This window comes from Hemitrygon akajei, chromosome 11 (genome assembly GCF_048418815.1).
Source record: "Hemitrygon akajei chromosome 11, sHemAka1.3, whole genome shotgun sequence".
NCBI classification, from domain to species: Eukaryota; Metazoa; Chordata; class Chondrichthyes; order Myliobatiformes; family Dasyatidae; genus Hemitrygon; species Hemitrygon akajei.
In genome coordinates this window covers 42,375,823-42,399,361 of record NC_133134.1, presented here as the reverse complement: position 1 = coordinate 42,399,361, position 23,539 = coordinate 42,375,823, and the positions used below count along the sequence as shown (strand labels likewise).

Genomic DNA, 23,539 nt, shown 5'->3' with positions numbered 1-23,539 from the left:
CCGCTCTTCCCTACTTTACCAAAATTCCAGCTGAACCTTTCTTTTTTCATTTCTATTTTATTTTATTAAAGGGAACAGTTGAAAGATGAGGCCGTAGCCCAGCAGGCAAGAACATGGACAAGCACAGGACCAGTAGTGTGACCCAGAGGGAATGTAACAACTTCCTTCAAATTCTCATTATTTCCATTTTCTGGCTTCTTTTCTCCATGCTTTCCATCTTTTCCTCTATGACAGCTGAAAGCTCTTTTGGTTCTTGAAGTGTCTACCATAGGCATAGCTTTTCTATTTTTAAATGACTATGCTGAAGTTTATTATTATTATGATAGGTCATGGCATTACAACAAAATGTCAGCCAAATTCAGCTTCTCGATAAAACCCAGTGGTGGCGTAGTAGCTAGCACAACACTTTACAGTACTGGCGACTCTAGTTCAATTCCCGCTGCTGCCTGTAAGGAGTTTGTACGTTCTCCCCATGACTGTGTGTGTTTCCTCTGGGTGCTCCAGTTTCCTCCCACAGTCCAAAGATGTACCGCTTGGTAGGTGTGGTAAACTATGTATACCTGTCTGGACATGCCCCTCTGCTGACTGCTCCTGTGGCTCCTCCCACAGACCCCTGTATAAAGGTGATTGTGTCACTGCTCCTCCCACTGTCCAGGGCAGTCATCTGGCATGGACGTGCTCCATTTTACTGATAATAAAAGCCTTTCAATATTTACTCTACTTCCAGTCTTTTGGAGTTATTCATAGTGCATCAGTAGGTTAATTGGGCATTGTAAATTCTCCTGTGATTAAACTATGGTTGAATCTCTGGGTGCTAGGTGGACAGGCTCAAAGGGTCGGAAAGGCCTATTCTGTGCTGTATCTTAATAAATAAAAAATAAAAATAAATAAAACAGAAACCTGTATTGTTGAATGGTTGATTTAACACCAGTCTGTTTCAATGACAATACTGACTACCATTGCAACTAAACAGACCTCAGAAAGATCTATTAAGTTTTAGACTCAGAAGAAATAATTTAAGAAAATTGCTTATCCTTCCTTGCCCCAACGTTGTTTGAACAGTATAAAAAGCAGGGTGAAAACTGGTGACAGAGAAGAAAATCTCCACAAAAATATCTAAGCCACTATAAAATAACGTACTTGAAAAACAAAAGAAGATCCTCAGGATAATTGTCTATGGATGACGGTGTTCCGTTAGAACTTAGTCTGTAAAACATACAGCTTAGCTGTAAAGAGAGATAAATAATTTAAGTAGATGATCAGCAGAAAGCCAACAAGCCTTACAAAACAAACATCTAATCGTCTACATATCCAAATACTGCCTATTTGGGCACAAATTCATTTACAGTTATAGGTCTTCAAAATTTAAACCATCATCAGACAGATTGACTGAACTTCAAAGTTAAACCATTGATTGTGAAATGCCCGGACATGCTTTGTGCACTTATGTTTTAGTTAGATTTTTTAAATATTTCTCTTGAAGTGGGAAAGAGGACCAATAGCTTTCAAAGTTTCAAAAATATTATTATAAGGATAACTGGCATTTTAGATATGCTCTCTCCAGTTTTAAGTGTAATACTTTCATTATGTACTCCATTATAGACAAAGCACTGTGTTATAAGCATTAAAGAAGGCACTGGAGAGTAGGTTTAAACAAAATCCCACTACATACTGAGGAAAGGCAGTATTTATTTCTCAACTTGTCATATTCCTTTGATATCAGCTATTGAAAGAATTCCTCAGAAATTCTTCTAGGGTAGAAAATAATTGGCTGTCAACACTGTTGCTGTAAAAGCATGATTAAGTGCCTTTATACCATTGCCATGTATGATGTACCTCACAGCTTGGCGATGTTTGTAATCACCAAATGAAATGTTCTTCAATAAAATTTATTTATGAACCCTGTCACTGTTCTATTTGTAACCTTTGTCGTCATGAACAGCTCCAAACCCTCACTTTATTAGTAGCAGAATGACACTCCCCACTGGCCATACCAATAGAAACCCACAGAATGAAATTTCTCAGGCTGAGCCCAGCAGTGCTCCGCAATGCAAGCCCATCTATGACGTCACCTAGAGAATGCCTCATTTATACAAAGCTGTTGAGCACAAGTGCCATCTTCAAATGCCTCAAGTTCCCATCTTCCCAATCCTTTTGGAGACTGCAGCACTGGGGGACCAGAGGGAGATGACTCGAGACTGACTTTTGACATAGAGCTGTGTACACTATGCCCACATATTACACCGCCATGGAGGTTGTAATTCCTTCACGGGCTATAAACTAGAGATGTTAGATTTCCTCACTGATCCAAGATCAGAATATAGAGAAGTTGCAGATACAGGTGGAAAAATGGCAGGTTTAATCCTGGCCAATGAGAGGTGGTCCACTTTGGGAAATCTAATGTAAAGGGAAAGTACAAGTTAGTAGCAGGGCCCATATTATCGTGCTGGTCTTTAGCTGTGATGCTAGTAGGAATAAATTGAATTTCAATCTCAATTCATGAAAGAAACATTGTCTAAGGCTAATAATGGTAATCACTTGTGAACAGCCTCACCTGATTTTCATCAAGCACAGCACTTTTCTTCTTCACCTCTCCAACAAGCTGGAAAAATGTGGTGTCATTCAGAGAAACTGCAGCAGCACAGCTGAAACCTTGCAGGATAGAGGGTGAGAATCTGAAACAAGCAATAACATTATTAATTCACATGTGACCTGTTCACTTCCTTCCAAGTGGTGTTGGTCCACAATAGATAGTTGTAGAAAACTTCAGCACAAGTAGACCCTTTGGCCCATCGAGTAAATACCTAACCATTCAAACTGCCTCGTCCCATCGACCTACATCTGGACCATAGCCCCCCATACCCCTACCATCCATGTACCTATCCAAACTTCTCTTAAACATTGAAATTGAAATCGCACTCACCGCTTGTGCTCTCAGTTCGTTCCACACACTCACCATCCTCTGAGTGAAGAAGTTTCCCCTAATGTTCCCCTTAAATATTTCACCTTTCATCCTTAATCGATAACCTCTAGTTATAGTCTCACCGAACTTCATTTACGTTCTTGCATTTACGTTATGTATTCCTCTCAATTTTGTATATCTCTATTAAATCTCCCCTTAATCTTCTACTTTATAGGGAATAAAGTTCTAACCTATTCAGTCTTTCCTTATAACTCAGGTCCTCTGGTCTTGACAACGTCCTTGTAGATAAAACATTTAACGTATTGCAACCATTGAGTTCGTTTCTATCCATCTAGGTGCTTAGATTAACCATCATTGTATATCGCCCCTAATTTGTGGGTGAATGGGAGAATGTAGGGGAATTTGATGTGCAAGTGAAGATCATCATTAGGGAACAGTCCAGGAATAGTGCAAATGAATGCATGAAAAGATAACACTCTCAGTGGGTCAAAGGGCCGTTTATAATGCTGTATGATTGTTAAGGCACGAGACTTGAACTGACAATGGTGGATATGGGGAAATTGCATTAAAAGGCGAGCAAGCAACAATTTTCCTTTGAAGAATTCATCTATAGCCTACAAGCTAAATAAATCATCTTAAAGCACAACTACACAATACATCACATACCTGCTCTTATATTCTATACCTCTAGAAATGAATGCTAACATTGTATTCGTCTTCTTCATCACTGACTCACCCTGGAGGTTAACCTTTAGGGTATCCTGCACAAGGACTCCCAAGTCCCTTTGCATCCCTGCATTTTGAATTCTCTTTCCATCTAAATAATAGTCTGCTCGTTTATTTTTTCCACCAAAGTGCATGACCATACACCTTCCAACACTGTATTTTGTTTGCCACTTATATGTCCATTCCCCTAAACTATCTAAGTCTCTCTGCAGGCTCTCTGTTTCCTCAACACTACTTGCTCCTCTACCTATCTTTGTATCTTTGGTTCATGAGGGAGAACAGATTTGGCACATGAAGCGAGATTAAACAGATAGGCTTGTTCTCAGCTAGATTTAGACGAACAAGAGATAATCTCTTGAAAATGACCATAATTATTCTTTCTGGGGTTTGTGAAGGTAAATAGAAGGCAGATGGGTGGGATGTCTAAAACCAGGAGTCACAGGCAAGAAATAAGCAGTCACAAATTCAGGAGAGAGACGAGAAGAAAGTTCAGCAAGTAGTGAATCTTGGGAATTCTTGACTAGGAGGGCTGAAGAGGCTCAGTCACTGAGTATAGTCAATGCAAGATCAATAAAACTTTGTATAATAAGGAAATTAAAAGTTATAGAACTTGTGCAAAAAGTGGCCCTCAACTGAAAGATCAGCCACAATCTTATTGAATGATAGAATGGATATAAGGGGTTAAACTGCTTACTCCGGCTTCATCCTTCTATTGCGTTCTGCAAACTTTCTACAATTATCTCTTACTTGGAACTGTAAATATGAATTATGCACATTTTTCTTTCTTTGCAGATTTCTTTTCCAGTTCAGCTGTGTGTAGAAAGTATTCATTTGAGGTTAAATTGTAAAATGAATTTCTATTTACACTTAACAACCTAACTTTCATATGGAGTAGTGTAAATTAAACTAGAACCAATCCTTAAGATAAGGGGAAATGGCTTTTTTGATTGAACTTTTTATTTTCAGCATGATTTAGAAATTACAAAGGGGATGGCCCATAGAAAATATGCCACGGCAGCACATTAGCGTAATGGTTAGCCGAACACTTTACGCTACTCTTGGCCAGGGTTCAATTCCTGCTGCTGCCTGTAAGGAGTTAGTGCATTCTCCCCTTGTTCGGGTGGGTTTCCTCTGGGTGCTCCGGTTTCCTCCTACAGTCCAAAGACCTACTGGCTGGTAAGTGAATTGGTCATTGTAAATTGTCCTGTAATTGGGCAATGCAGCTCAAGGGACAGGAAGGGCCTATTCTGTGCATATCTCAATAAATAAGTAAATTTAAAAACTTTTCGAAAGATCATTTCAAAAATAAGGCCATTAATAATAAGACAGAAGGCCATTAACCTGAAATATTTGTTATTGTGGCGTCATCTGTTATGTATTAACTGTAATTTGTTTTTGTTAAATTTCTACATTTAATAAGTACTTTCTAAAAGGAAATATTGTACTTTATGTGAAATACAGTTCTTTACAGGAACAGAAATCAGGATACAGACAATGATGAATCAGGCAGTTTAAAAAAGTATTGTATCAAGATGGTCATAAAATAAAATTTACTTACATTTCAAAATTCTTATTTTTACCCACGATATTTCCAAATAATACAGCAGCCTATGTAGAAGAAATAATAAAACATTAGAATGTAGGAGTGACTACTTTTACAAAATGTAAACTTAAAGTAGCAATACATAATAAATAACTGAACAAAAATGATCATGCTGTTGGGTAAATCTTTTAACAGTAACAAACAATCCTATAGAGTAACGGAAAAAGTGAAAAAAGTTTGCGAAGATTTGAAATGTCCTACAAAACTTTAACAAACTTCTATAGATGTGTGGTGGAGAGTGTATTGACTGGTTGCATCACCGCCTGGTCTGGAAACACCAATGCCCTAGTATGAAGAAGTCTACAAAAGTAGTTGATATGGCCCAGTCCATCACAACAAAGCACATCTACATAGAGCACTGTCACAGGAAAGCAGCATCTATCATCAAGGACCCCCATCGGCCAGGCCATGCTCTCTTCCAGCTGTTGCCATCAGGAAGAAAGGTACAGGAGCTTCAGAACCTGCACCACCAGGTTCAGAAACAGTTATTACCCCACAACCATCAGACTCTTGAACCAGAGAGAATAATTTCACTCACCCCATCAATAAACTGTTCCACAACCAATGGACTTAGCTTCAAGGACACTTCATCTCATGTTCTCGATATTTATTATAATTATTGTTTCTTCTCTTTCTTTTTGTACTTTCACCGGTTTTTTTGGTTTTTATTTTGGGTATTGTTGCCTGTCCCAGTGGGTGTGGCCTTTTATTGTGTTTCTTGTATTTACTGTGATTGCTCACAAGAAAATGAATCACAGGCTGGTATATAGACATGTATGTACTTTGATAATAAATTTACTTTGAACTTTTCAATCATCTAAGAAATCTTGTTTTCCTTTTTTAATCCTTTATTAGATGAACATCATCTCATTTAAATGAACTTCATCACTCAACAAGCTTTCAAAACCTGGGCCCCTGTATCTCACTCTGCAACTGAATCCTCAAATTCTTCAGTGGGAGACCCATTAGTGTGGGTCAGTAGTAACATCTCCTCCGCGTTGACAATCAACACAGCCGTACCTCAAGAATGATTGTTTGGCCACAGCTCTACTCTCTCTACATTCACGACTATGTGGCTAGGCAGAGGTCAAACTGTAGCTATAAGTTTGCCAATATTTTTGGTAGAACCTCCGATGGCAATGAGATGGCATACCGGAGTAAGATAGATCAACTGGTTAAGTGATGTCACAACAACAACTTGCACAAAACATCAGCAAGATCAAGAAATTAAGAGTGGACTTCAGGAAGGGGAAGTCTGGAGAACTCACACCAGTACTCACTGAGGGGTCAGTAGTGGAAAGGGTGAGCATCAACATCTCCAAGGATCTATCTTGGGCTCAACATGTGGATGCAATCATGAAGAAGGCAGACCAGCAGCTCTACTTCTTTAGAAGTTTGAGGAGACTTTGTATGTCACCAAAAACGCTGGAAAACTTCTATAGATGTTGAGTGCCTAGCATCTTGACTGGTTACATCACAGTCCACAATAGAGACTCCAATGCACAAGATCACAACAGGCTGCAGAGGGTTTTAGACTCAACCAGTTCCATCATTGGCACAATCCTCCCCACCATCGAATGAGCACATCTTCAGGAGATAGTACCTCAAGAAGGTCACATCCACCACTAAAGACCCTCATGAATTGGGACATAGCCACTTTGCATTACTAACATGAGGAGGTGGTACAGGAGCCTGTAAACCCATACTCAATATTTTAACAACAGCTTCTTCCCCACCCCACCATCATCAGATTTCTGAACTGTCCATGAACACCAGCCCATTATTCATCATTTGCACTATATATATTTGTAACTTATGGTAATTTATTGTGTATTGCACATTATGCTACTGCAAAACAACAAATTACATGACTTATGTCAATAATAATAAACCTGGTTTTGATTTTATTTTATTACCACTTTTTCAATTTAACCATATTTAAACTCAAAACTGTTGAATTGTTGAATTGAATTGACTTTATTTCGTACATCTTTCACGCACGAGGAGTAAAAATCTTTACGTTACGTCTCTGTCTAAATATGCAATATGCAATCATAGTATTTTATCATAATTTATAATAAATAGAACAGTCAAAAATGACTCTTTAAATTCCTAGTCTATTTTGAAATCAAAAATACTTTCTGTTCTCCAGGGAAAATGCCTTTTTACTTTTGTTGACTTTGAATCCTTGGAGTGTCCCCTCACCCTTTAAATTTAAACTCAAGAATTCTTGTTCTCTTCAAACTTGGTCTCTCACTCCATAGCTTTTTATACTGGGCCCTCATACCTGGTTCAATGTTCAAAAGTTCAAAGTGCACTTATGATCAAAGTATGCATACTTTATACCACCTCAAGATCTGTCTCCTTACAGGCAGTCATGAAACAAAGAACACCAACAGAACCCCAACACAGTTGGTTGTTAAACTGTATTCTATCGGTTGGTTAACTTAACCTCCTGCACTCATGCTTGTTTCTCATGAACCAGACAAGTCCAGAGCTTTGATGCAGTTTAGGAATCCCAAATATTGGGATCTCAACGAGCCAAACAAAACAAAATAACTCATTGGCACAGAGATCCTCAACACCTAATATAATCCATATGAAAGCATTAGCATGCATTCCTATACAAAAATAAGTTGGAAAGACCAGCATCTTCAAGCACTAATTTACCCTCCTGGTTCCTGTATAATCAAAAAGTCTAGCAGGTAAACCACTAACCATGCTCACATGCTTAGAAAGATCTGCTGAAGATCATTCTGCAAGTACTGATAATTGATTTTCTGTCGCTAATGTACAGCAGCTCTTGCTGGCTGCCCCCTGCACATCCTTAGGTTGTGTTGGTTATTGCAAGAGAATGCATTTCACCGTATGGTTTGATGTATGATTGTGATAAATAGATTAATCTGATCCGAGCTGATCTGTTCCAAATTTCAGCTCCTTCATTAGCCTTGGTCAGACTAAGAATCAGCTGGGAAATCCCTTACACTAGTCAATAGGTGTTCTCTAACCCCAATCCATAATAAACCTTTCCTATTGGGTACTTAATTGCTAGAAGAAGGGCTTTGGAAAGGTGAAGCCCTTCTGGTTCAGCAATGTGGGGAGCAATGCAGCCAATCCCATTCCTCCCTGTAACCAAGCCCCTCACACTGCCATTGACTCCAACCGATGCTACCACTGACCTACACTTTAGTGGCAATTTGCAGGCACCAATTAATCTATCACCCTGCACAACTTTGGGATATGGGAGGAAAATGGAGCGCGGAAAGGCGGATTGTTCAAAGTTCCACACAATCAGCACCAGTGGTCAGTACAGCACCTGGACGAAGATGTGAGGCAGTAGATCCACTTGCTATGCCACTGTGTCATCTGGTCTCTCTTCAGATATCAAAGTTTAAAAAAAAACCAAAGCTGGCATCCCAAAGCAGTTCTGACCCATATATATGCCCTTAACAAACCATTAAAAAATTACTTGCTAAATATCACACTGTGTGCCTCATTTCCCATATTACAGAAGTATCTATACCCCAGGCTGGACTTGTGGCATATACTATATAAATACAAATTATTTTTGACAGAGGAATGCCTCTGCAGATCAGTAGTGGCACCACAGCACATCGGCATTACAATCAAGCCCTTCTTATCACGTCCCATCCAATTAAACAGAACACAATCACCCACCTGACTGGGTAACCACTGTTTATTATTGACATCTTGAAGATTTAGAACTGAAATGAGAAACCTGGGCGGGATCTCCTTAACTAAGGCACTTGGAATTTTCTTTACAGCTCTTACTCGGTTACTTTCCGTCTGCAAAACCTGGTGTGAGAATGAAAAGCAGTTTAATTAAGGAGGACACTGTACTTTGAGGATTTCGCCAAACCACTTGAGCTGAATTAAATATAAAGCTGAATCGAGGTTTAACCCTATTAGTAGGCATTTTTGGGATCACTTACTTGTAGGGTTATAAACTGTTGAGCAGGTACTGGTGCCTCTTGAATATTGCTGACGAATGTAACATCGGTGGTCACGTCGGCAAGCACGGTATGATTAACACGTTGGAACAGACTAACCGAAACACCAGTCACCAAGGTTCCCAACCTGACCAGATTGTTCCTATCATTGAACTAATGAAAGGGAAATTAATAAATTCCAAGCAGTGGAACAAGCTCCAACATTAATTTTAACTTGATACCGAATTAGGAACTCACCACAGTTTTTCTAACAAAGAAAATCAAAGTAAAGTGGACCAGGAAGCAACAGAATCTGTCTCTGTTTTAAATTTCTTTTGTGGCATATTGGAGGTGCAGAATTCCACCTTCAAAATCCCCAGATATAACTTTTGCTCTCTTGGAATCTTCAAATTCCAGCCTTGCACTCTTTAGACACCTTCTTTTGTACAACTATACACTGACAGGTTTCCAAAACTTACAGATCATGCATATTTTCAAAATATGTTCATTATGATGGAACAAAGATGATTTGTGGAACATGTATCTTAAAATATCAATAGTTGGATTATTAGTCATCAGTAAATTAATATAGAGCTTTGAAACGGCAGTGGGTTATGCCAAATTATTTAGGTGCTTTGTTTTAAAGGTTTGCGCTACTTTCCAGAAGTTACCTCTAATTTCAAGCCATTTTCTTCAAGGATATGGATTGACTACACGGTCATAGATCAAATACAAATGGTCTCTTTCAGTCCATGGATTTTCTTTTCGCAAGTACCATCCCCATCCTGCTTGTCTTCATGGCGAGAGAATCCCCAAACTCTACTTTTCACAAGAAAATCACACTGCAGACCGAGACTGCTTCAATATTTCTAACTGTTTTTTGAAAGCCCAGAAATTGCATGGCATTTTCATTTCTACATATTTTCAGTATACTTCATGCTGTTAAGATAATTATATTAATTTAGTTCCTTGCTTATTCAGAGCCTACCTGGAAATTGGTTCTTGATAACTTGGTTATCATTTGGCTGGACTGGCCGATGTTCCAGCCTCTGACATTACTCAGACTTGGCAAAGATATCTCGACATTATCAGGTTCAATATTTTCAATCTGTGCCACTGAGAGCCCCACAGCGGATTGTTGCAAGTTAGTCAGTGTGGTGGCTGAGAAGTTAGAAATTTTATTCACCAATGACTTTGACAGCTGCAGAAACAGAAATAAAAGAAAAATAGTAAATTAAACTAAATGGTTTAATGAACAAAAATTTCGGAAGCATGCAAAATATTCTTCCTCAATGTTGATTCATCTAAGTTTGCCACTGTTTAAAGATGCCAGTGATTGAATTGCAACATTGCAAGATGGCTTCAAAAGTAAAATCAAGCTGGATGTTTAAAGTGCAGATCACCGAGAATAAAATTATTCCGCCCTCGCTCAATCTTTATTTCTTCTCCAACTCTCTTCCCAGAAAGTCAGTCTTACATTTAAAACTGTAAGTGGTCATATTCCTACCAGACAACAGACGTATTTGCACAGTGCAAGCAGAGTGGGTTCATTCCTCATTAACCTTTGACGATACTTCCCCTATTTACCTTAATCTGTTCATCAACTGCTGCTTCAGATGACATGTTGATATCACACTGCTTGTTCACCATTTCAATAATAGGCAATGCTTGTTCTCCGTTCACGTTTTGAAATAAATTTGTATCAGAAATGAAGCAAATCAGGGAATTTGGAATCCTAAAGCAATTGAAATTTATCGTCAGCTCTCTAAATATAGATATGAGGATTCAAACGTGTATAATACATTGTAATAACATTAAATTGTTTAAATCTTGTACTTATAATGATTCCTTAGAAAGAGATTTCTGATCTCAAGTAGTTACGTTCTGGTTGAATTTGTGAACTAAATTTATTTTTCTGTGCACAAACATTTTTCTAATGCAGTCTGCAGCTGAATCTGTACTTCAAAGTAAACTGATTACCAAATGACTTATTAATTTCCATCACACGCTGTAGAGCTACATGAAGCAGGACAGTGGGTATACTTTGTTGTGAGATAATCAGGCTAATTATCAGTTAGATGCAGTTTTATAATTTGCTAATGGCAGATCCTGCACATTTATTCACAGGTGTTTGCTGTCCTGAGCCAAATTAGGGTGGATAATTCTTCAGGTCCTGACAAGGTGTTCCCTTGGACCGATGTCAGGCTCACCGGCCTATAATTTCCTGGTTTATTTGTAGAGCCTTTCTTAAACAGCGGAATAACATTAGCAATCCTCCAGTACCTCATTAGTGGCTAAGTATGATTGAACTATCTCTGCTAGACATATATAGGTATTTGAACAGACAGAGACTGGTTAGAGATAGTCAGCATGGCTTTGTGCATGGTAGGCTATGTCTAACCAATCACAGAGTTCTTTGAGGAAGGTACCAGGAAAGTTGATAAAGGCAAGGAAATGGATTTTGTCTACATGGACTTTACCAAAGCTTTGACAAGGTCCCGCATGGGAGGTTGGTCAGGCAGATTCAGTCGCTTGGCATTCAAGAACAGGTAGTAAATTGGACTAAACATTTGCTTTGTGGGAGAAGCCAGAGAGTGGTAGTAGATTGGTGACTCTCTGACAGGATATATCAATGATCTGGATGATAATGTGGTTAACTGGATCTACAGATTTGTGGATGACACCAAGATTTGGGATGTCATCATGGATTCCAGCTGGAAAAATGAGCTGAAAAATGCAGATGGGATATAATACAGATAAGTGGAAGGTGTTGCACTTCGATAGGATCAACCTATGTATGTCTTACATGGTGAACGGTAGGGCACTGAGGAGTGGGGTAGAACAAAGGGATCTGGAAATATAGGTCCATAATTCATTGAAAATGGTGGCACAGGTAGATAGGTTTGGAAAGAAAGCCTTTGGCGCATTTGCTTTTGGCACATAAATCAAAGTACTCAGTACAGAAGATGGGATGTTGTGTTGAAGTTTTATAAGACATTGGTGAGGCCTAATTTGAAGTGTTGTGCAGTTTTGGTCACCTACCTACAGGAAAGACATAAATAAGGTTGAAAGTCTACAGAGAAATATTTACAAGGATGTTACAGGGACTGGAGGACCTGAGTTATAAACTAAGACTGAATAGGTTAGGACTTTATTCCTTGGAACATAGACGATTTGATAGAAGTGTACAAAATTATGAGAGGGATATAGATAGGGTAAATATAAGCTGGGTCTTTCCATTAAGGTTGGGTGGGACTACAACAAGAGATCATGGGTTAAGAGTGAAAGGTGAAAAATTTCAGACGAACATGAGGGAAAACTTCTTCACTCAGGGGGTCATGAGAGTGTGGAATGAGCTGCCAGCACAAGTGGAGCATGCAAGCTTGACTTCAACATTTTAGAGAAGTTTAGATTGGTACATGGATAGCTGGGGTATGCATGGCTCTGGTCCAGGTGCAGGTCGATGAGACAAGGCAATTTAAATGGTTTGGCACAGACCAGATGGGCTGAAGGGCCTGGTTATGTGCTATAGTTTTCCATGACTCTATGTTTGAGAAAAATATAGATTATGCATATTTTCTAATTATATTCGTTTTCTGACAGTGAAAAATATTTGTTGAATACATACCCCAAAATGTTAATATTTTGATTTTTAGTCACCAGCAAATTAATATAGAACTTTGAGACAGCAACGGATAGTGTCAAGTTATTTAGAAGTGCCTCATTTTCAGAGTCTGCTGCAAAGTCTTGAAGCTGCGTGAAGTAGATTGAGAGAAATCACAAATACTCTAAATTTCTGGTTGAGTAGATATAAAACTTAAACTATAATAACCTTTAGCGTAAATATGGTGATGATAAATTTGCGTTTATATATCAGCTACTACAGTGATCACAGGAAATCCCAAAATGCACTATGCTTCAGCCTTCCAATGTTGACTAGACCAATGAATAAGCACATGACGTATTTAAAAACCTTTGCTTCAAACAATTGCTTACTCTATTTTTGTCATGTTCTTTGTTTCACTTTACAAATTGTGATAAATATTAAATCCCTTCGCCTTTGTCTTAATTTTGTACTTATAGCCACCACATTCTGGACCTGTCAGTAATTACAACCTGTTTCAAATCAAACATGCTGCAAGATTCAATGTTGTAACGATAAAAAAAATCAGAGTTTGAAGGGATTTATCCTGTTGCTTCATTGTTTTAAATCCCTCCATGAAATGATTTTGTCATTTCCATCCAGACGTGTCATTTGTAGAGTCAATTCAAATGGCACTTCAATTCTTATTTTAAGAGTTCCATTCTCTTAAATTACATTCAGAGGCCTAATTACCACACAGTAGTGTTCACATTGTCAAGAAATTTGAATTTACAACACTTAATGTCCAGGAAAACATTTAGGAAACTGGGTTAACGTTAGAAAATACAACCTACTCATAAGTGCAACATTGTTAAAGTTTAGGCAGCAAAACATAAGTTACTGACAGGTTGCATTGCAGCCTGGTATGACAATTTTAATGGCCTTGAACGGAAAAGCTTACAGAAAGTAGTGAATACAACCCAGTCCATCCCCACCACTGAGCACATCTACAAGGAGCGATGTTGCAGGAAAGCAGCATCCACCAGCAAGGATGCTCACCGTCCAGGCCATGCTCGCTTCTTGCTGCTGCATCAGGAAGGAGGTGCAGGAGCCTCAGGATTCACACCAGCAGGTTCAGGAACCATCAGGCTCTTGAACCAGTGGGGATAACTTCACTCAACCCATCACTGAACCTACAAACAATGGATGCACTTTCAAGGTCTCTTTATCTCATGTTCTTGATATTTATTGCTTATTTATTTTATTATTATTATGTATTTTTTTTCTTTTTGTACTTTTTGCTATGTTTGCATACTGGTTGTCTGTCTTGTGTGTGGGTTTTAATTGATTCAATGGCTTTTTTTGTAACTACTGTGAATGCCCACAATAAAATGAATCTCAGGGTTGTATATGGTGACACATATGTACTTTGATAATAACTTTGAGCTTTGAATATATTTCTCCAAACATGACAGACTAGAAAACTGACAATAGTTTTCAGAAATTGACAAACATCTGAGGTTATGATACATTGAGCAGCCCTTAAACACGCCATTCCTTCCTCTGGTAAGCCTTTGTTAGAATCAACAAGTCCTGAAGTGTCCTCTGTTTTGAACTGAAACTAACTCCTTGCTCAGAATGACTCTCAGTGGAGACTTTCTGCCTGGCCAAGGACTGACCCCGAGATCAGTGGCAGAAACCAAGGCAAGATTCTCAGTCCATCCTGCAGCATAGGTAATGGACACTAACTGTAAATCTTCCCGCTATTGTTTATGGGTATATTTCAATGTTAAAAACATCGCATCAGCATTACCACCAGTTGGCGTTCAGCCCAATTTGTGCCTCCTGGAATTTTCATGAAACAACTGTGGTTATCTGTAACATTCGTTTCCAACTAAGCCTCCATTTTAAGGTGAATTTATGCAGGTGAATCAATTCCTGAGACTGACTGTTCAAATGTGGACAACAATGCAAAATTACTCCGTAAATTTCTCAGATACCTAAAGCTAGGTGTGAACTTTCTGGACTGTCTTTAGTCTCTGAACTACTGAACTAATTGCCACTATCAGTTATGTTTCTCTCAAAAGCATATTTAAATATCCATTGAAAAGAGGTCAGTTCTTCTAAGAACTAAAATTATTTCTGTGCTTAAGAGTAAATAGAAACTTAGGTACAATTGATTCACTGGCGAAAGATTGAAGATCTGTTGGGGACACGTGATTCATAAAAAGTCCCAAGTAATGAGCAAACCAAGCAGTGGAGTTCAGCACAGGGTCGGTGACACTGTAGCATTTTGGTTGAGGATCTGTTGCACAAAGTGAACAAAAGATTAGAATAATAAATAATGAATTATAATAAAAATATAAAATTAACTTTACAAGCTAATTTTGATTCTTACAAATTTTTCGTCATTTTATTTCTTAATAGCTTATGCAAAAACTATCACTGCTCATTTCTGATGACTCAATCCAGCTATAAGCTATAGCTTATGTTGTCATATTTTCACAGGAAGTACTAAAAAATAACTGAACTGCTCAGTGTATTATTTAATACAATTATGAGAAGATAATAACATTCTAGTTCTTAGTTGCTAACAGGACCTTTTGTATAATTGAGATTACTATACTATAAAAGCTTTGAATTCTGTAAGCTTCAAATTGAACGGCACATGTTACAAGATTGATCTACATGCCTATTACACACTTCTTTGTGGTAGAAAGATTTTTTGTGAGTATAAATGTTCACATTAGGACCAAATTTTCTGTTTCATACTCAAAAATGATAACTCTACTCAATCCAGTCAGAATGCAGACCAGCAGAATAGAGAGAAGAGTTTCAGTAAGCATTTATCTGTAATTGCTTGTTGCTCAATTGACAATTTCACAACTTTCCTCTATTTGAACCTTACATTATAAAACTTAGCATGTAATTTTAAAATTTATCCCGAAGAATTTCTAACTTGTATTAGATTTGTCAAATATATTTATTTAATTTACTGAGTGACATTAATGTGTTCCTATTATGTTAATTTTATTATACATGTAACATACTATGAAATAAAAATATTAAATTACCTTGCTGTAGGTAAGTTCTGATGCCCTGGTAGATTTCCACTTTTTTGTCAGAGGAAAAGTCACTGTAACGACTACTCAATGTTTTCACACTGTAATATAAAAATAAATTATTAATTATTATTACAGCATTTCTAACTATAAGCAATAGAACCAAAGAACCATGAAAAATCTCTGATATAATCAGTAAATGGAAAATTGTCCAGGGAAGTTCAAATAAACATTCCATTGTACTTCTACTTCTCCTACACATAAGTCTTTAGATGGATTTAATGTAGCTGATCAACTTTCCTGGATTAATATCCAAATTAGACCAATCTCAGAATCTTAAGGGGCTGTTGAAAAGTTTTCACAATTTTAATAATGGTGATTCAAAACATCATCTGTTTTAGAAATGAGCTTTTTGGAAATAAGGTTGGACACTCAGCTTGCTTTTGGTTTTATTGAGGTTAATTGGTGGGGAAAGGAGATGCCCAAGGATAACACCTTCTGCCAGATTAAGCAGCTCAGCTATGCAGAAGGAGGATGTCCAGGAATATGAGAAATGGTTAGTGTTTTAAAATTGCTCCTGATCCAGTCTGTAGTAAACCATCCTTGGAAAATGGTATTTGACTCAGCTACGGAGACTAGTTCCATTGGGAACTGGTCCAGACATGCTAGTATTCTTACATGTAGGGTGGCTGTGCGATGTAGAGTAACATCCTCTCTCTCTTGTTTCTACTGGTACCTTTTCACAAAGGGGCTGAGAACATTTCACAGCTCCTTGTTCCAGTGTCATTTGATCTCAGCCAGACAGACTGGAGATCTATCAGAATCGTTCAGTCCATATGCTCCAATAGCTCCAGATTCAGATTTATTTATCACATATGCTACATCAAAACACACAATGAAATGCGCCATTTGCATTAACGACCAACACACCTGAGGATGTTCTGGGGGCAGCCTGCAAGTGAACATTACTTACAGATTTCAGATTTGCCAGATTCTAAAAACATCCCATCTTGTTACACAGAGACCAGTTATCACATGAACTAGTAATTAATCATCATGTCACTAAACACTGGTGACAATCAACTTACATAGTCCTCAGTACTGAAGAAATCAGATATAAAATTAAATAATTTAATAGATTGATTTACACGATGAGGAAATAACTTCTTTGTCTTATCATCTAATCAATCTAGAGATCCCTGTGCAAGAGCAGTTCACTAACAGTTGGGACAAACAGGTAATAGATTTGGTCAGTATATTCAAAACTGAAAACAAAACTTATGTTGTATTTGGATTAGAGTTTTCCTAAATCAATGGTTCCTTGGAAAGGAAGAATGTAGAAAGTAATCATACTATTCTAAAGTAAGCCAATGTCGATTTTAATCATTCCTGTAGCATACATTTTCACTTAAATTATACATTAAACATCTTACATAGAGCTTTGTGAATCCATTATGTGAACAAAGTGTATTTCAGATGGGCTTGGATTGATAGTTAAGGGTTAATTAGCAAAGGCCCTACTCTCCAATACAGATTTCTTTCTAAACTTGATGATGTAATGAGCAATTTGATATTTCATCCACATGAAATGATGTCAGAATTTAATGAATGAGTACATTATAAACAGGCACAGTTATATTTACATTTTCCTGTAAGGAAGGCACTCGACTCCAAGGGTGTTGTTGGAAACCAGGAGGTCATTGGTGATGAAAGGCAGATAGGGATTTAGCCTAAAGTTCAGCCATTTATCCTGTTCTATGTGACTGAGACCAGGTAAGCTGATCATAAACTGAGGCCAAAGACCCTTTATGATGGCAGCTTTGTTTGCATCTGTCAGATTTTCCTGAAAGTGAAAAAAGGAGAAGAGATTGTTATTATAAACACAAGCGATTCTGTAGGCACTGGAAATCTTGAGCAACATACACAAAATGCTGGAGGAACTCAGCAAACCTGGCAGCATCAATGGAAAGGAATGAACTGTCAATGTTTTGAGCTGACTCCCTTCATCAGGACTGGAAAGAAAGGGGGAAGAAGCCAGAATAAGGTGGGGGAGGGGAAGGGGTACAAGCTGGCATGTGACAAGTGAGACCAGGTGAGGGGGAAGGTGATTGACTGAAGGAAGGGAGATAAAGTAAGAAGCCTGGAGGTGATTGGTGGAAGGAGGCAAAGGATTGAAGAAGAAGGAATCTGATAGGAGAGGACAGTGGATCATGGGAGAAAAGGAAGGAGGAGGGGTACCAAAGGCAGGAGATGAGAAGTGGTGAGAAGAGAACCAGAATAAGGAATGGAAAGAGAAAGAAGAGGGAAATTGCTGGAAGATAGAGAATGTTCATGCCACCAGACAGAATATGAGATATTGCTCCTCCGATTGAGTGAGGCCTCATTGTGGCAGAAGAGGAGGCCATGGACTGAAATGTTGGAGTGGGAATGGGAAGACTAATTGAAATGGGTGGCCACCAGAAATCTTGCCTTTTGCGGCAGATGGAGCGGAAGTGCTCAACAAAGAGGTCTTCCAATCCACGTCAGGTCTCGTTGATGTAGAGAAGGCTGCACTGGGAGCAGTGGAAAGAGTAGATATCCCCTACAGACTTGCAGACGAAGGGTCACCTCACCTGTTTGGACCATTTGGGGCCCAGAATGGTGGTGTTTGCAGGAAGATCGATGGAGGGACAAGGGAACCGTGTAAAAAGCATTCTCTGCAGAAAATGGGGAGTGTGTGGTGGGGAGGGGAGGTAAATGTGTGCCTAGTGTTAGGATCCCATCATAGATGGCACAAGTTATGGAGAATAATGTATGAGATATGGAGGCTTGTGGGGTGGTATTATTATTTTAGATTTACATTATGAAACAGATAGTCATGAGTCAACTATATTTGTCCCAAATAAATCCTCATGAATTAAGTTTTGTTAACAACCACCAAGGATGAAGTTGATCCTTGCTCAATACAATTTTATGGATTTTCTATGAGTATGAGAGCTATTTTGGGGTAGTTCAGTACTACAACTTGTAACTGATGCATGGGGGGTCACCTTTGGGTGGCATAAAGGAGCTACCTCACAGCACCAAGGACCCGGGTTTGATTCTATCCTCGGGTGCTACCATGTGGACGTTGCACATTCTGCCTGTGACCACCTAGTTTTCTCTGGGAGCTCTTGGTGGGTTGATTGGCCACTGTAAACTACCCCAGTGTAGTTGAGTACCAGACTCTATGGGGAGTAGATGGAAATGTGGGAGAATAAAAACTGGAATTAATGTCGGGCTTTGTGGCTGAAAGATGTGTTTCTGTGCTGTATTGCTCCATGACATTTCTCCACAAGTAATATGGGTCTTGAAAGCCTGCTGGTGAGATCCCGTGACCCATCTGTGGGCTTTTCTTTTACAATTACTGATTCCCACTATGGAAAAAACATGGGAGAAGCTTGGGATCTGAGAAAATATAGTGCCAGAGTGGCAATGCAGCAAGGTGTCAAAGACCATTTTGGTTGTGGCGACAACACTCCCTCTGCACACACCTCCACGGGTGGTTGTGTCTGAACACAGATGAACAGAAGGTACACACTTTTGCTGATGAAATTATGCCGCCTGGAAGTCAACACTAAAGACAGGCTCAGGATGGGTGCTGGGCCAAGGCCTAATTGGGGCCTGTGCTCTTGCAAAGGTGTTTGGAGGATGGTGGGAAGGAGGGAGGATCAGATCTGTGCTTTCGAAGTTGCTGGTGGGACAACCACAGCTGTTGGTCAACCAAGGATAAGGGGAGGCTTTGAAATGTGGATAGGAACACGGAGCTATGAGGAGACAATATAGGAGGATTTGTGGGGGGGTGGGAGGGATTCTGGTTAATGAGTCGAGATCAATTCCTCCTTCAGAGAGCTAGGATATAACATGGTCAGATTGTTAAGAAAGTGGTGGATCAGGGAGAGTCAAAATCACAACCTTGGTAAGGGCTATTAGTGTGGAAGCTGGTGCAGTGCAGGGGAGAAGGTAGCTGCAGTCATGAAGGCAAAGGATGCCAGGAGATTCTGCAACTTAAGTAGCTTAACAGGTGGCTTTAGCCCAGTGGTGAAAGCTACCACCACTGTGCACAAATTTCCAAAGTATCAGAGAATGGCATTTGAGAGTGGGAGGGTTTATGATCTAGAGTTTGTATTTGAGAAAACTGGCTTGGAAAGGGTTGGGAGTAGAAAGACCAGGGAGATGTTTGAGGAACTGGAGGCAATGTGTTGGGGTGACTGTGAATGGCAAGAGAGGGAGGGGGGAATACGAGGCCAACAGAACTTCAAGGGAAGGGGGAAAGTGAGAAAGTACAAACAAAGAAGGGCAGAAAGGGATATAATGTACCTATTTTTGAGGTCTCCCTCTTTGGTGACATGTTGATAAAAACATGTTATTCAGTGAGTGCCCTGTGTCAGCAGCCTTCCAAGGTCAACATGGTCGTTGTCTTTAGTGTCCAATGTCAAAGTTTAATAGGCCTTTGAAGTGGAAATGTTTATGAAGATAACTGATGCCATGTAGTGTCCAGACAAATTTTCCAAGTGAAACAAGTGGTTGCTATGGTGTTTCACTCTGAGGGAAGAAAATGCCTTCCCAATTGCACAGCGTAGAAACAAGTGTTATGTGACTGAATTTCTATGCAGTTTTAATTTGCTATTGTGTTCATAATGCTGTGGTATCCCAATCATAAACTGTGCAGCATGTAGCTGCAATCAGTGACAACTTGATTACCAACTCACAGACAGCTAGAGAGTTTGTAGTTCAAAATTTTTAGCTGTAAAAGTACAAACGTTTGTATAATGGGCCCCACTAAATTTGTGGAGTTACACTTCAAGACGCAGTACTAAATTCAGCAAAAGGACTAGATTGTTCTCAGAACAAGGGCAGTAATTCTAACAATAAAAATAACATGGGCAGCTCACATTTTGTGTCTTTTGGTTGAACAGATCCACAAATTCTGCCAGTTTCCGGATGGGTTGGTAATTTGATAACATAAGAGTCAGCAAGTTGTTATTATCAATGATCCCAGGCCTGGTCAACAAATCAGCCAAATCACTGGGACCTGTGGCATTTAATACCTGTAAATACACAAAAGGGGAAAATCTTTTGAGGAAGATACAGAAAGAAATCAGATAAATTAATTAAATAACTATATTTAACATTTAACCTACTATACTAACAATCCAAATTAAGTGACTATGTGGTGACCTAACATAAAGCCATAAGCTAATTGGTTAAGAGTTTCTGCTCTGGCAACATCAGCATAATCGGTACAGAACTGGAACTGTCAGTTCAAAGGATCGAGAAATTGACAATAAAGACAGATTATGTCCATAGGCCATAACATTCAATTATTTTTGGAGAATTATTCACCCAAATCAAACCTCATTTATGAACTAGCAACATCTTTCAGGGTTACTTTGCAAAGCTTCACTAGGCCTCTCAAATTCTGACCTCACTAACACACAGTTACTGCCTATAGTTTTGAGAATTAATAGTCAATTCATGAAGAAATTAGATTTTGGTTTTGTTACTAAATCTGTTTTCAGTGATTTTAAATCAAGTTAAAGTTATAGATCCAAACAGCATGGAAGGAGGTCCTTTTTACCCAAGCTGACCAAGATTCACATCAAAGCGGATCCTGTTTATCCATACTTAGCTCATAATCCTCTCAATCTTCCCTATCCATGTTCCATTCCTAGTATCTTTTAAATGTTGTGAATAGACTTTTATTCTCAGGAACAGGACTGGAAGAAACTTCCTATTTTTTATCAAATACATTTTGGTTACATTAATAAAATAATCTAAGTATCATTCTTGAACTCACTAGTAACCTACTTGGTACTACCCTGAGCAGCACTGATTTCTTATACTGCTCTTAGTCCTCCAGTCCAAACACTCACAGTTGTATGTGTAACATACTTTAAAACAAACATCTATTTGGATTGTCTGTTGCATGCTGGTGTGTAAAGAATCTGGAGTGAACCTTTGCTGTCCCCAGCTGTGTACTCTTGTGCGGGGATCCTGACATGAGGCTCTGCTCTTCCTGTTGTTGTGTCAGGAACCTGGTGCAAACCTCGCCCTCCTTTGGAGCTCCACCAGCAAAGAATCACCTGCACCTCTGTGTGGAACAGCTGGCGTTGTATGGGCCAGAGAAAGTGTGCAGCTGCTTGGCACTGTGATACGGGGCTCAAGGGCAAATGCAGGGGTGCTGGAGGCTGGCAGCAATCTGTCTGTTGCCAGAACCCCATGGTCTCTCATATCACTTTCTGGCCTGAAGGAAGCTGCATCTTCCTGTTACTGCCCACACACCTCTCAGCCTGTAATTTTAGAGGTCCCCATCAGGATTGGGAACGTGTTGCAATCCTCATTATGGGGAAAAAGTAAACATTCTCATCAGATTTGTTGTACAATTGCATAATTTTATGTAATTTTTTCAATGAAACTAGTGCTATGATTTCAAGCTAATTATGTGCATGATTTTCTGTCTGGACCTTCCTTAAACTGACAGTACACCCGGACACTCATTTAATACCGTTTGCACATAAACATAGACCCACCTCTTCAGCACAGCTTAGTTTGCCTGCCCCCTAACTGGAGATAGGCTCCTTCACAGGGCAAGTATCATAACTTTACCAATTAATCCCAACCCTGATCCTCTCTCACCCTCCATGGTGAGATACCCACTGCTTTTACCTCAGCAATTTGGTTGGATGGGACCAACGATAGAGCATCAGACAGAGTTAGAAACTCGGAGAAATTTTGAAACTGGCTCTTCAGGTAGAGGATGAAGCTGTTATTTTCATAGCAACGCAGAGGTATTTCTGGGGAAAAAATGGTAAACATTTGCTAACTTTCCAAAGAATGACGAGCACACAAAGTTATTAATTCAGTGATTTAGTGCAAGTGCAGAGGTTTTGAGATTTGATCACAGATTTGCAGCATCCAGTTTAAATTCAGCAGCTCTCCCCAGCCTACCACCCTATCCCCCCACTGGCAGAGGAATGAAATGTGTAGTTATCTCATAAAAGGAACGTGAGAACCTTGGTGTAATTAATTGATAAAGACAAAGGTCACATGTACCTCAAAACAGTGCGTGGAATGGGCTGCCCGCAGCAGTGGTGGAGGTGGAAATGATAGGGTCTTTTAAGAGACTCCTGGATGGGTACATGGAGCTTAGAAAAATAGAGGGCTATGGGTAGGCCTAGGTAGTTCTAAGGTAAGGACATGTTCAGCACAGCTTTGTGGGGTGAAGGGCCTATATTGTGGTGAAGGCTTTCCATGTTTCTATATAGGGAAATTTGTTGTTCTATATCAATGACCAACATGGTCAGAAATGTACTGGGTGCTGGGGGAAGCCTACAAGTACCACCACGCTACCAGCTCCAACGTGAATTGCCTACAACTTTCTAACGGCAACTCGAACATCATTGGTACATGGGAGGAAACTGGAGCACTCTGAGGAAACCCATGTGTTCATGGAAAGAATGTACAAACTCCTTACTGACAGTGGTGGAAATTGAAACCTGACCTACAGCTGGAAAGCATTACACTAACTGCTATACTACCGTGTCACACAGGGTTAATGGAGACAGTCCTGTGAAAGTCTGGTTGACAGACAAGTGAATTGAGGGTACTTGAGTCAACCTCAAGGTGAAATGAGAATGGTGTAGCAAGGGGTGGGATGGAATTAGAACATCC

The 23,539-nt window shown here is 39.2% G+C and overlaps 1 protein-coding gene across 1 annotated transcript in view; it reads right to left on the bottom strand.

Annotated features, from left to right (window-relative positions):
* LOC140736333 (uncharacterized) overlaps nt 1-23,539 on the bottom strand; it is a 457,303-nt gene that overhangs the window by 79,826 nt on the left and 353,938 nt on the right. Inside the window, exons 223-235 of the mRNA XM_073062333.1 lie at nt 22,535-22,662; nt 20,761-20,916; nt 17,491-17,690; nt 15,860-15,948; nt 14,960-15,090; nt 12,831-12,955; nt 10,790-10,937; nt 10,191-10,403; nt 9,206-9,376; nt 8,931-9,068; nt 5,208-5,257; nt 2,555-2,675; nt 1,141-1,226 (exon numbers count right to left, since the gene is read on the bottom strand). Of these exons, the coding sequence (XP_072918434.1) occupies nt 1,141-1,226; nt 2,555-2,675; nt 5,208-5,257; nt 8,931-9,068; nt 9,206-9,376; nt 10,191-10,403; nt 10,790-10,937; nt 12,831-12,955; nt 14,960-15,090; nt 15,860-15,948; nt 17,491-17,690; nt 20,761-20,916; nt 22,535-22,662 (1,756 nt within the window). The remainder of the gene's footprint in view (nt 1-1,140; nt 1,227-2,554; nt 2,676-5,207; nt 5,258-8,930; nt 9,069-9,205; nt 9,377-10,190; nt 10,404-10,789; nt 10,938-12,830; nt 12,956-14,959; nt 15,091-15,859; nt 15,949-17,490; nt 17,691-20,760; nt 20,917-22,534; nt 22,663-23,539) is intronic.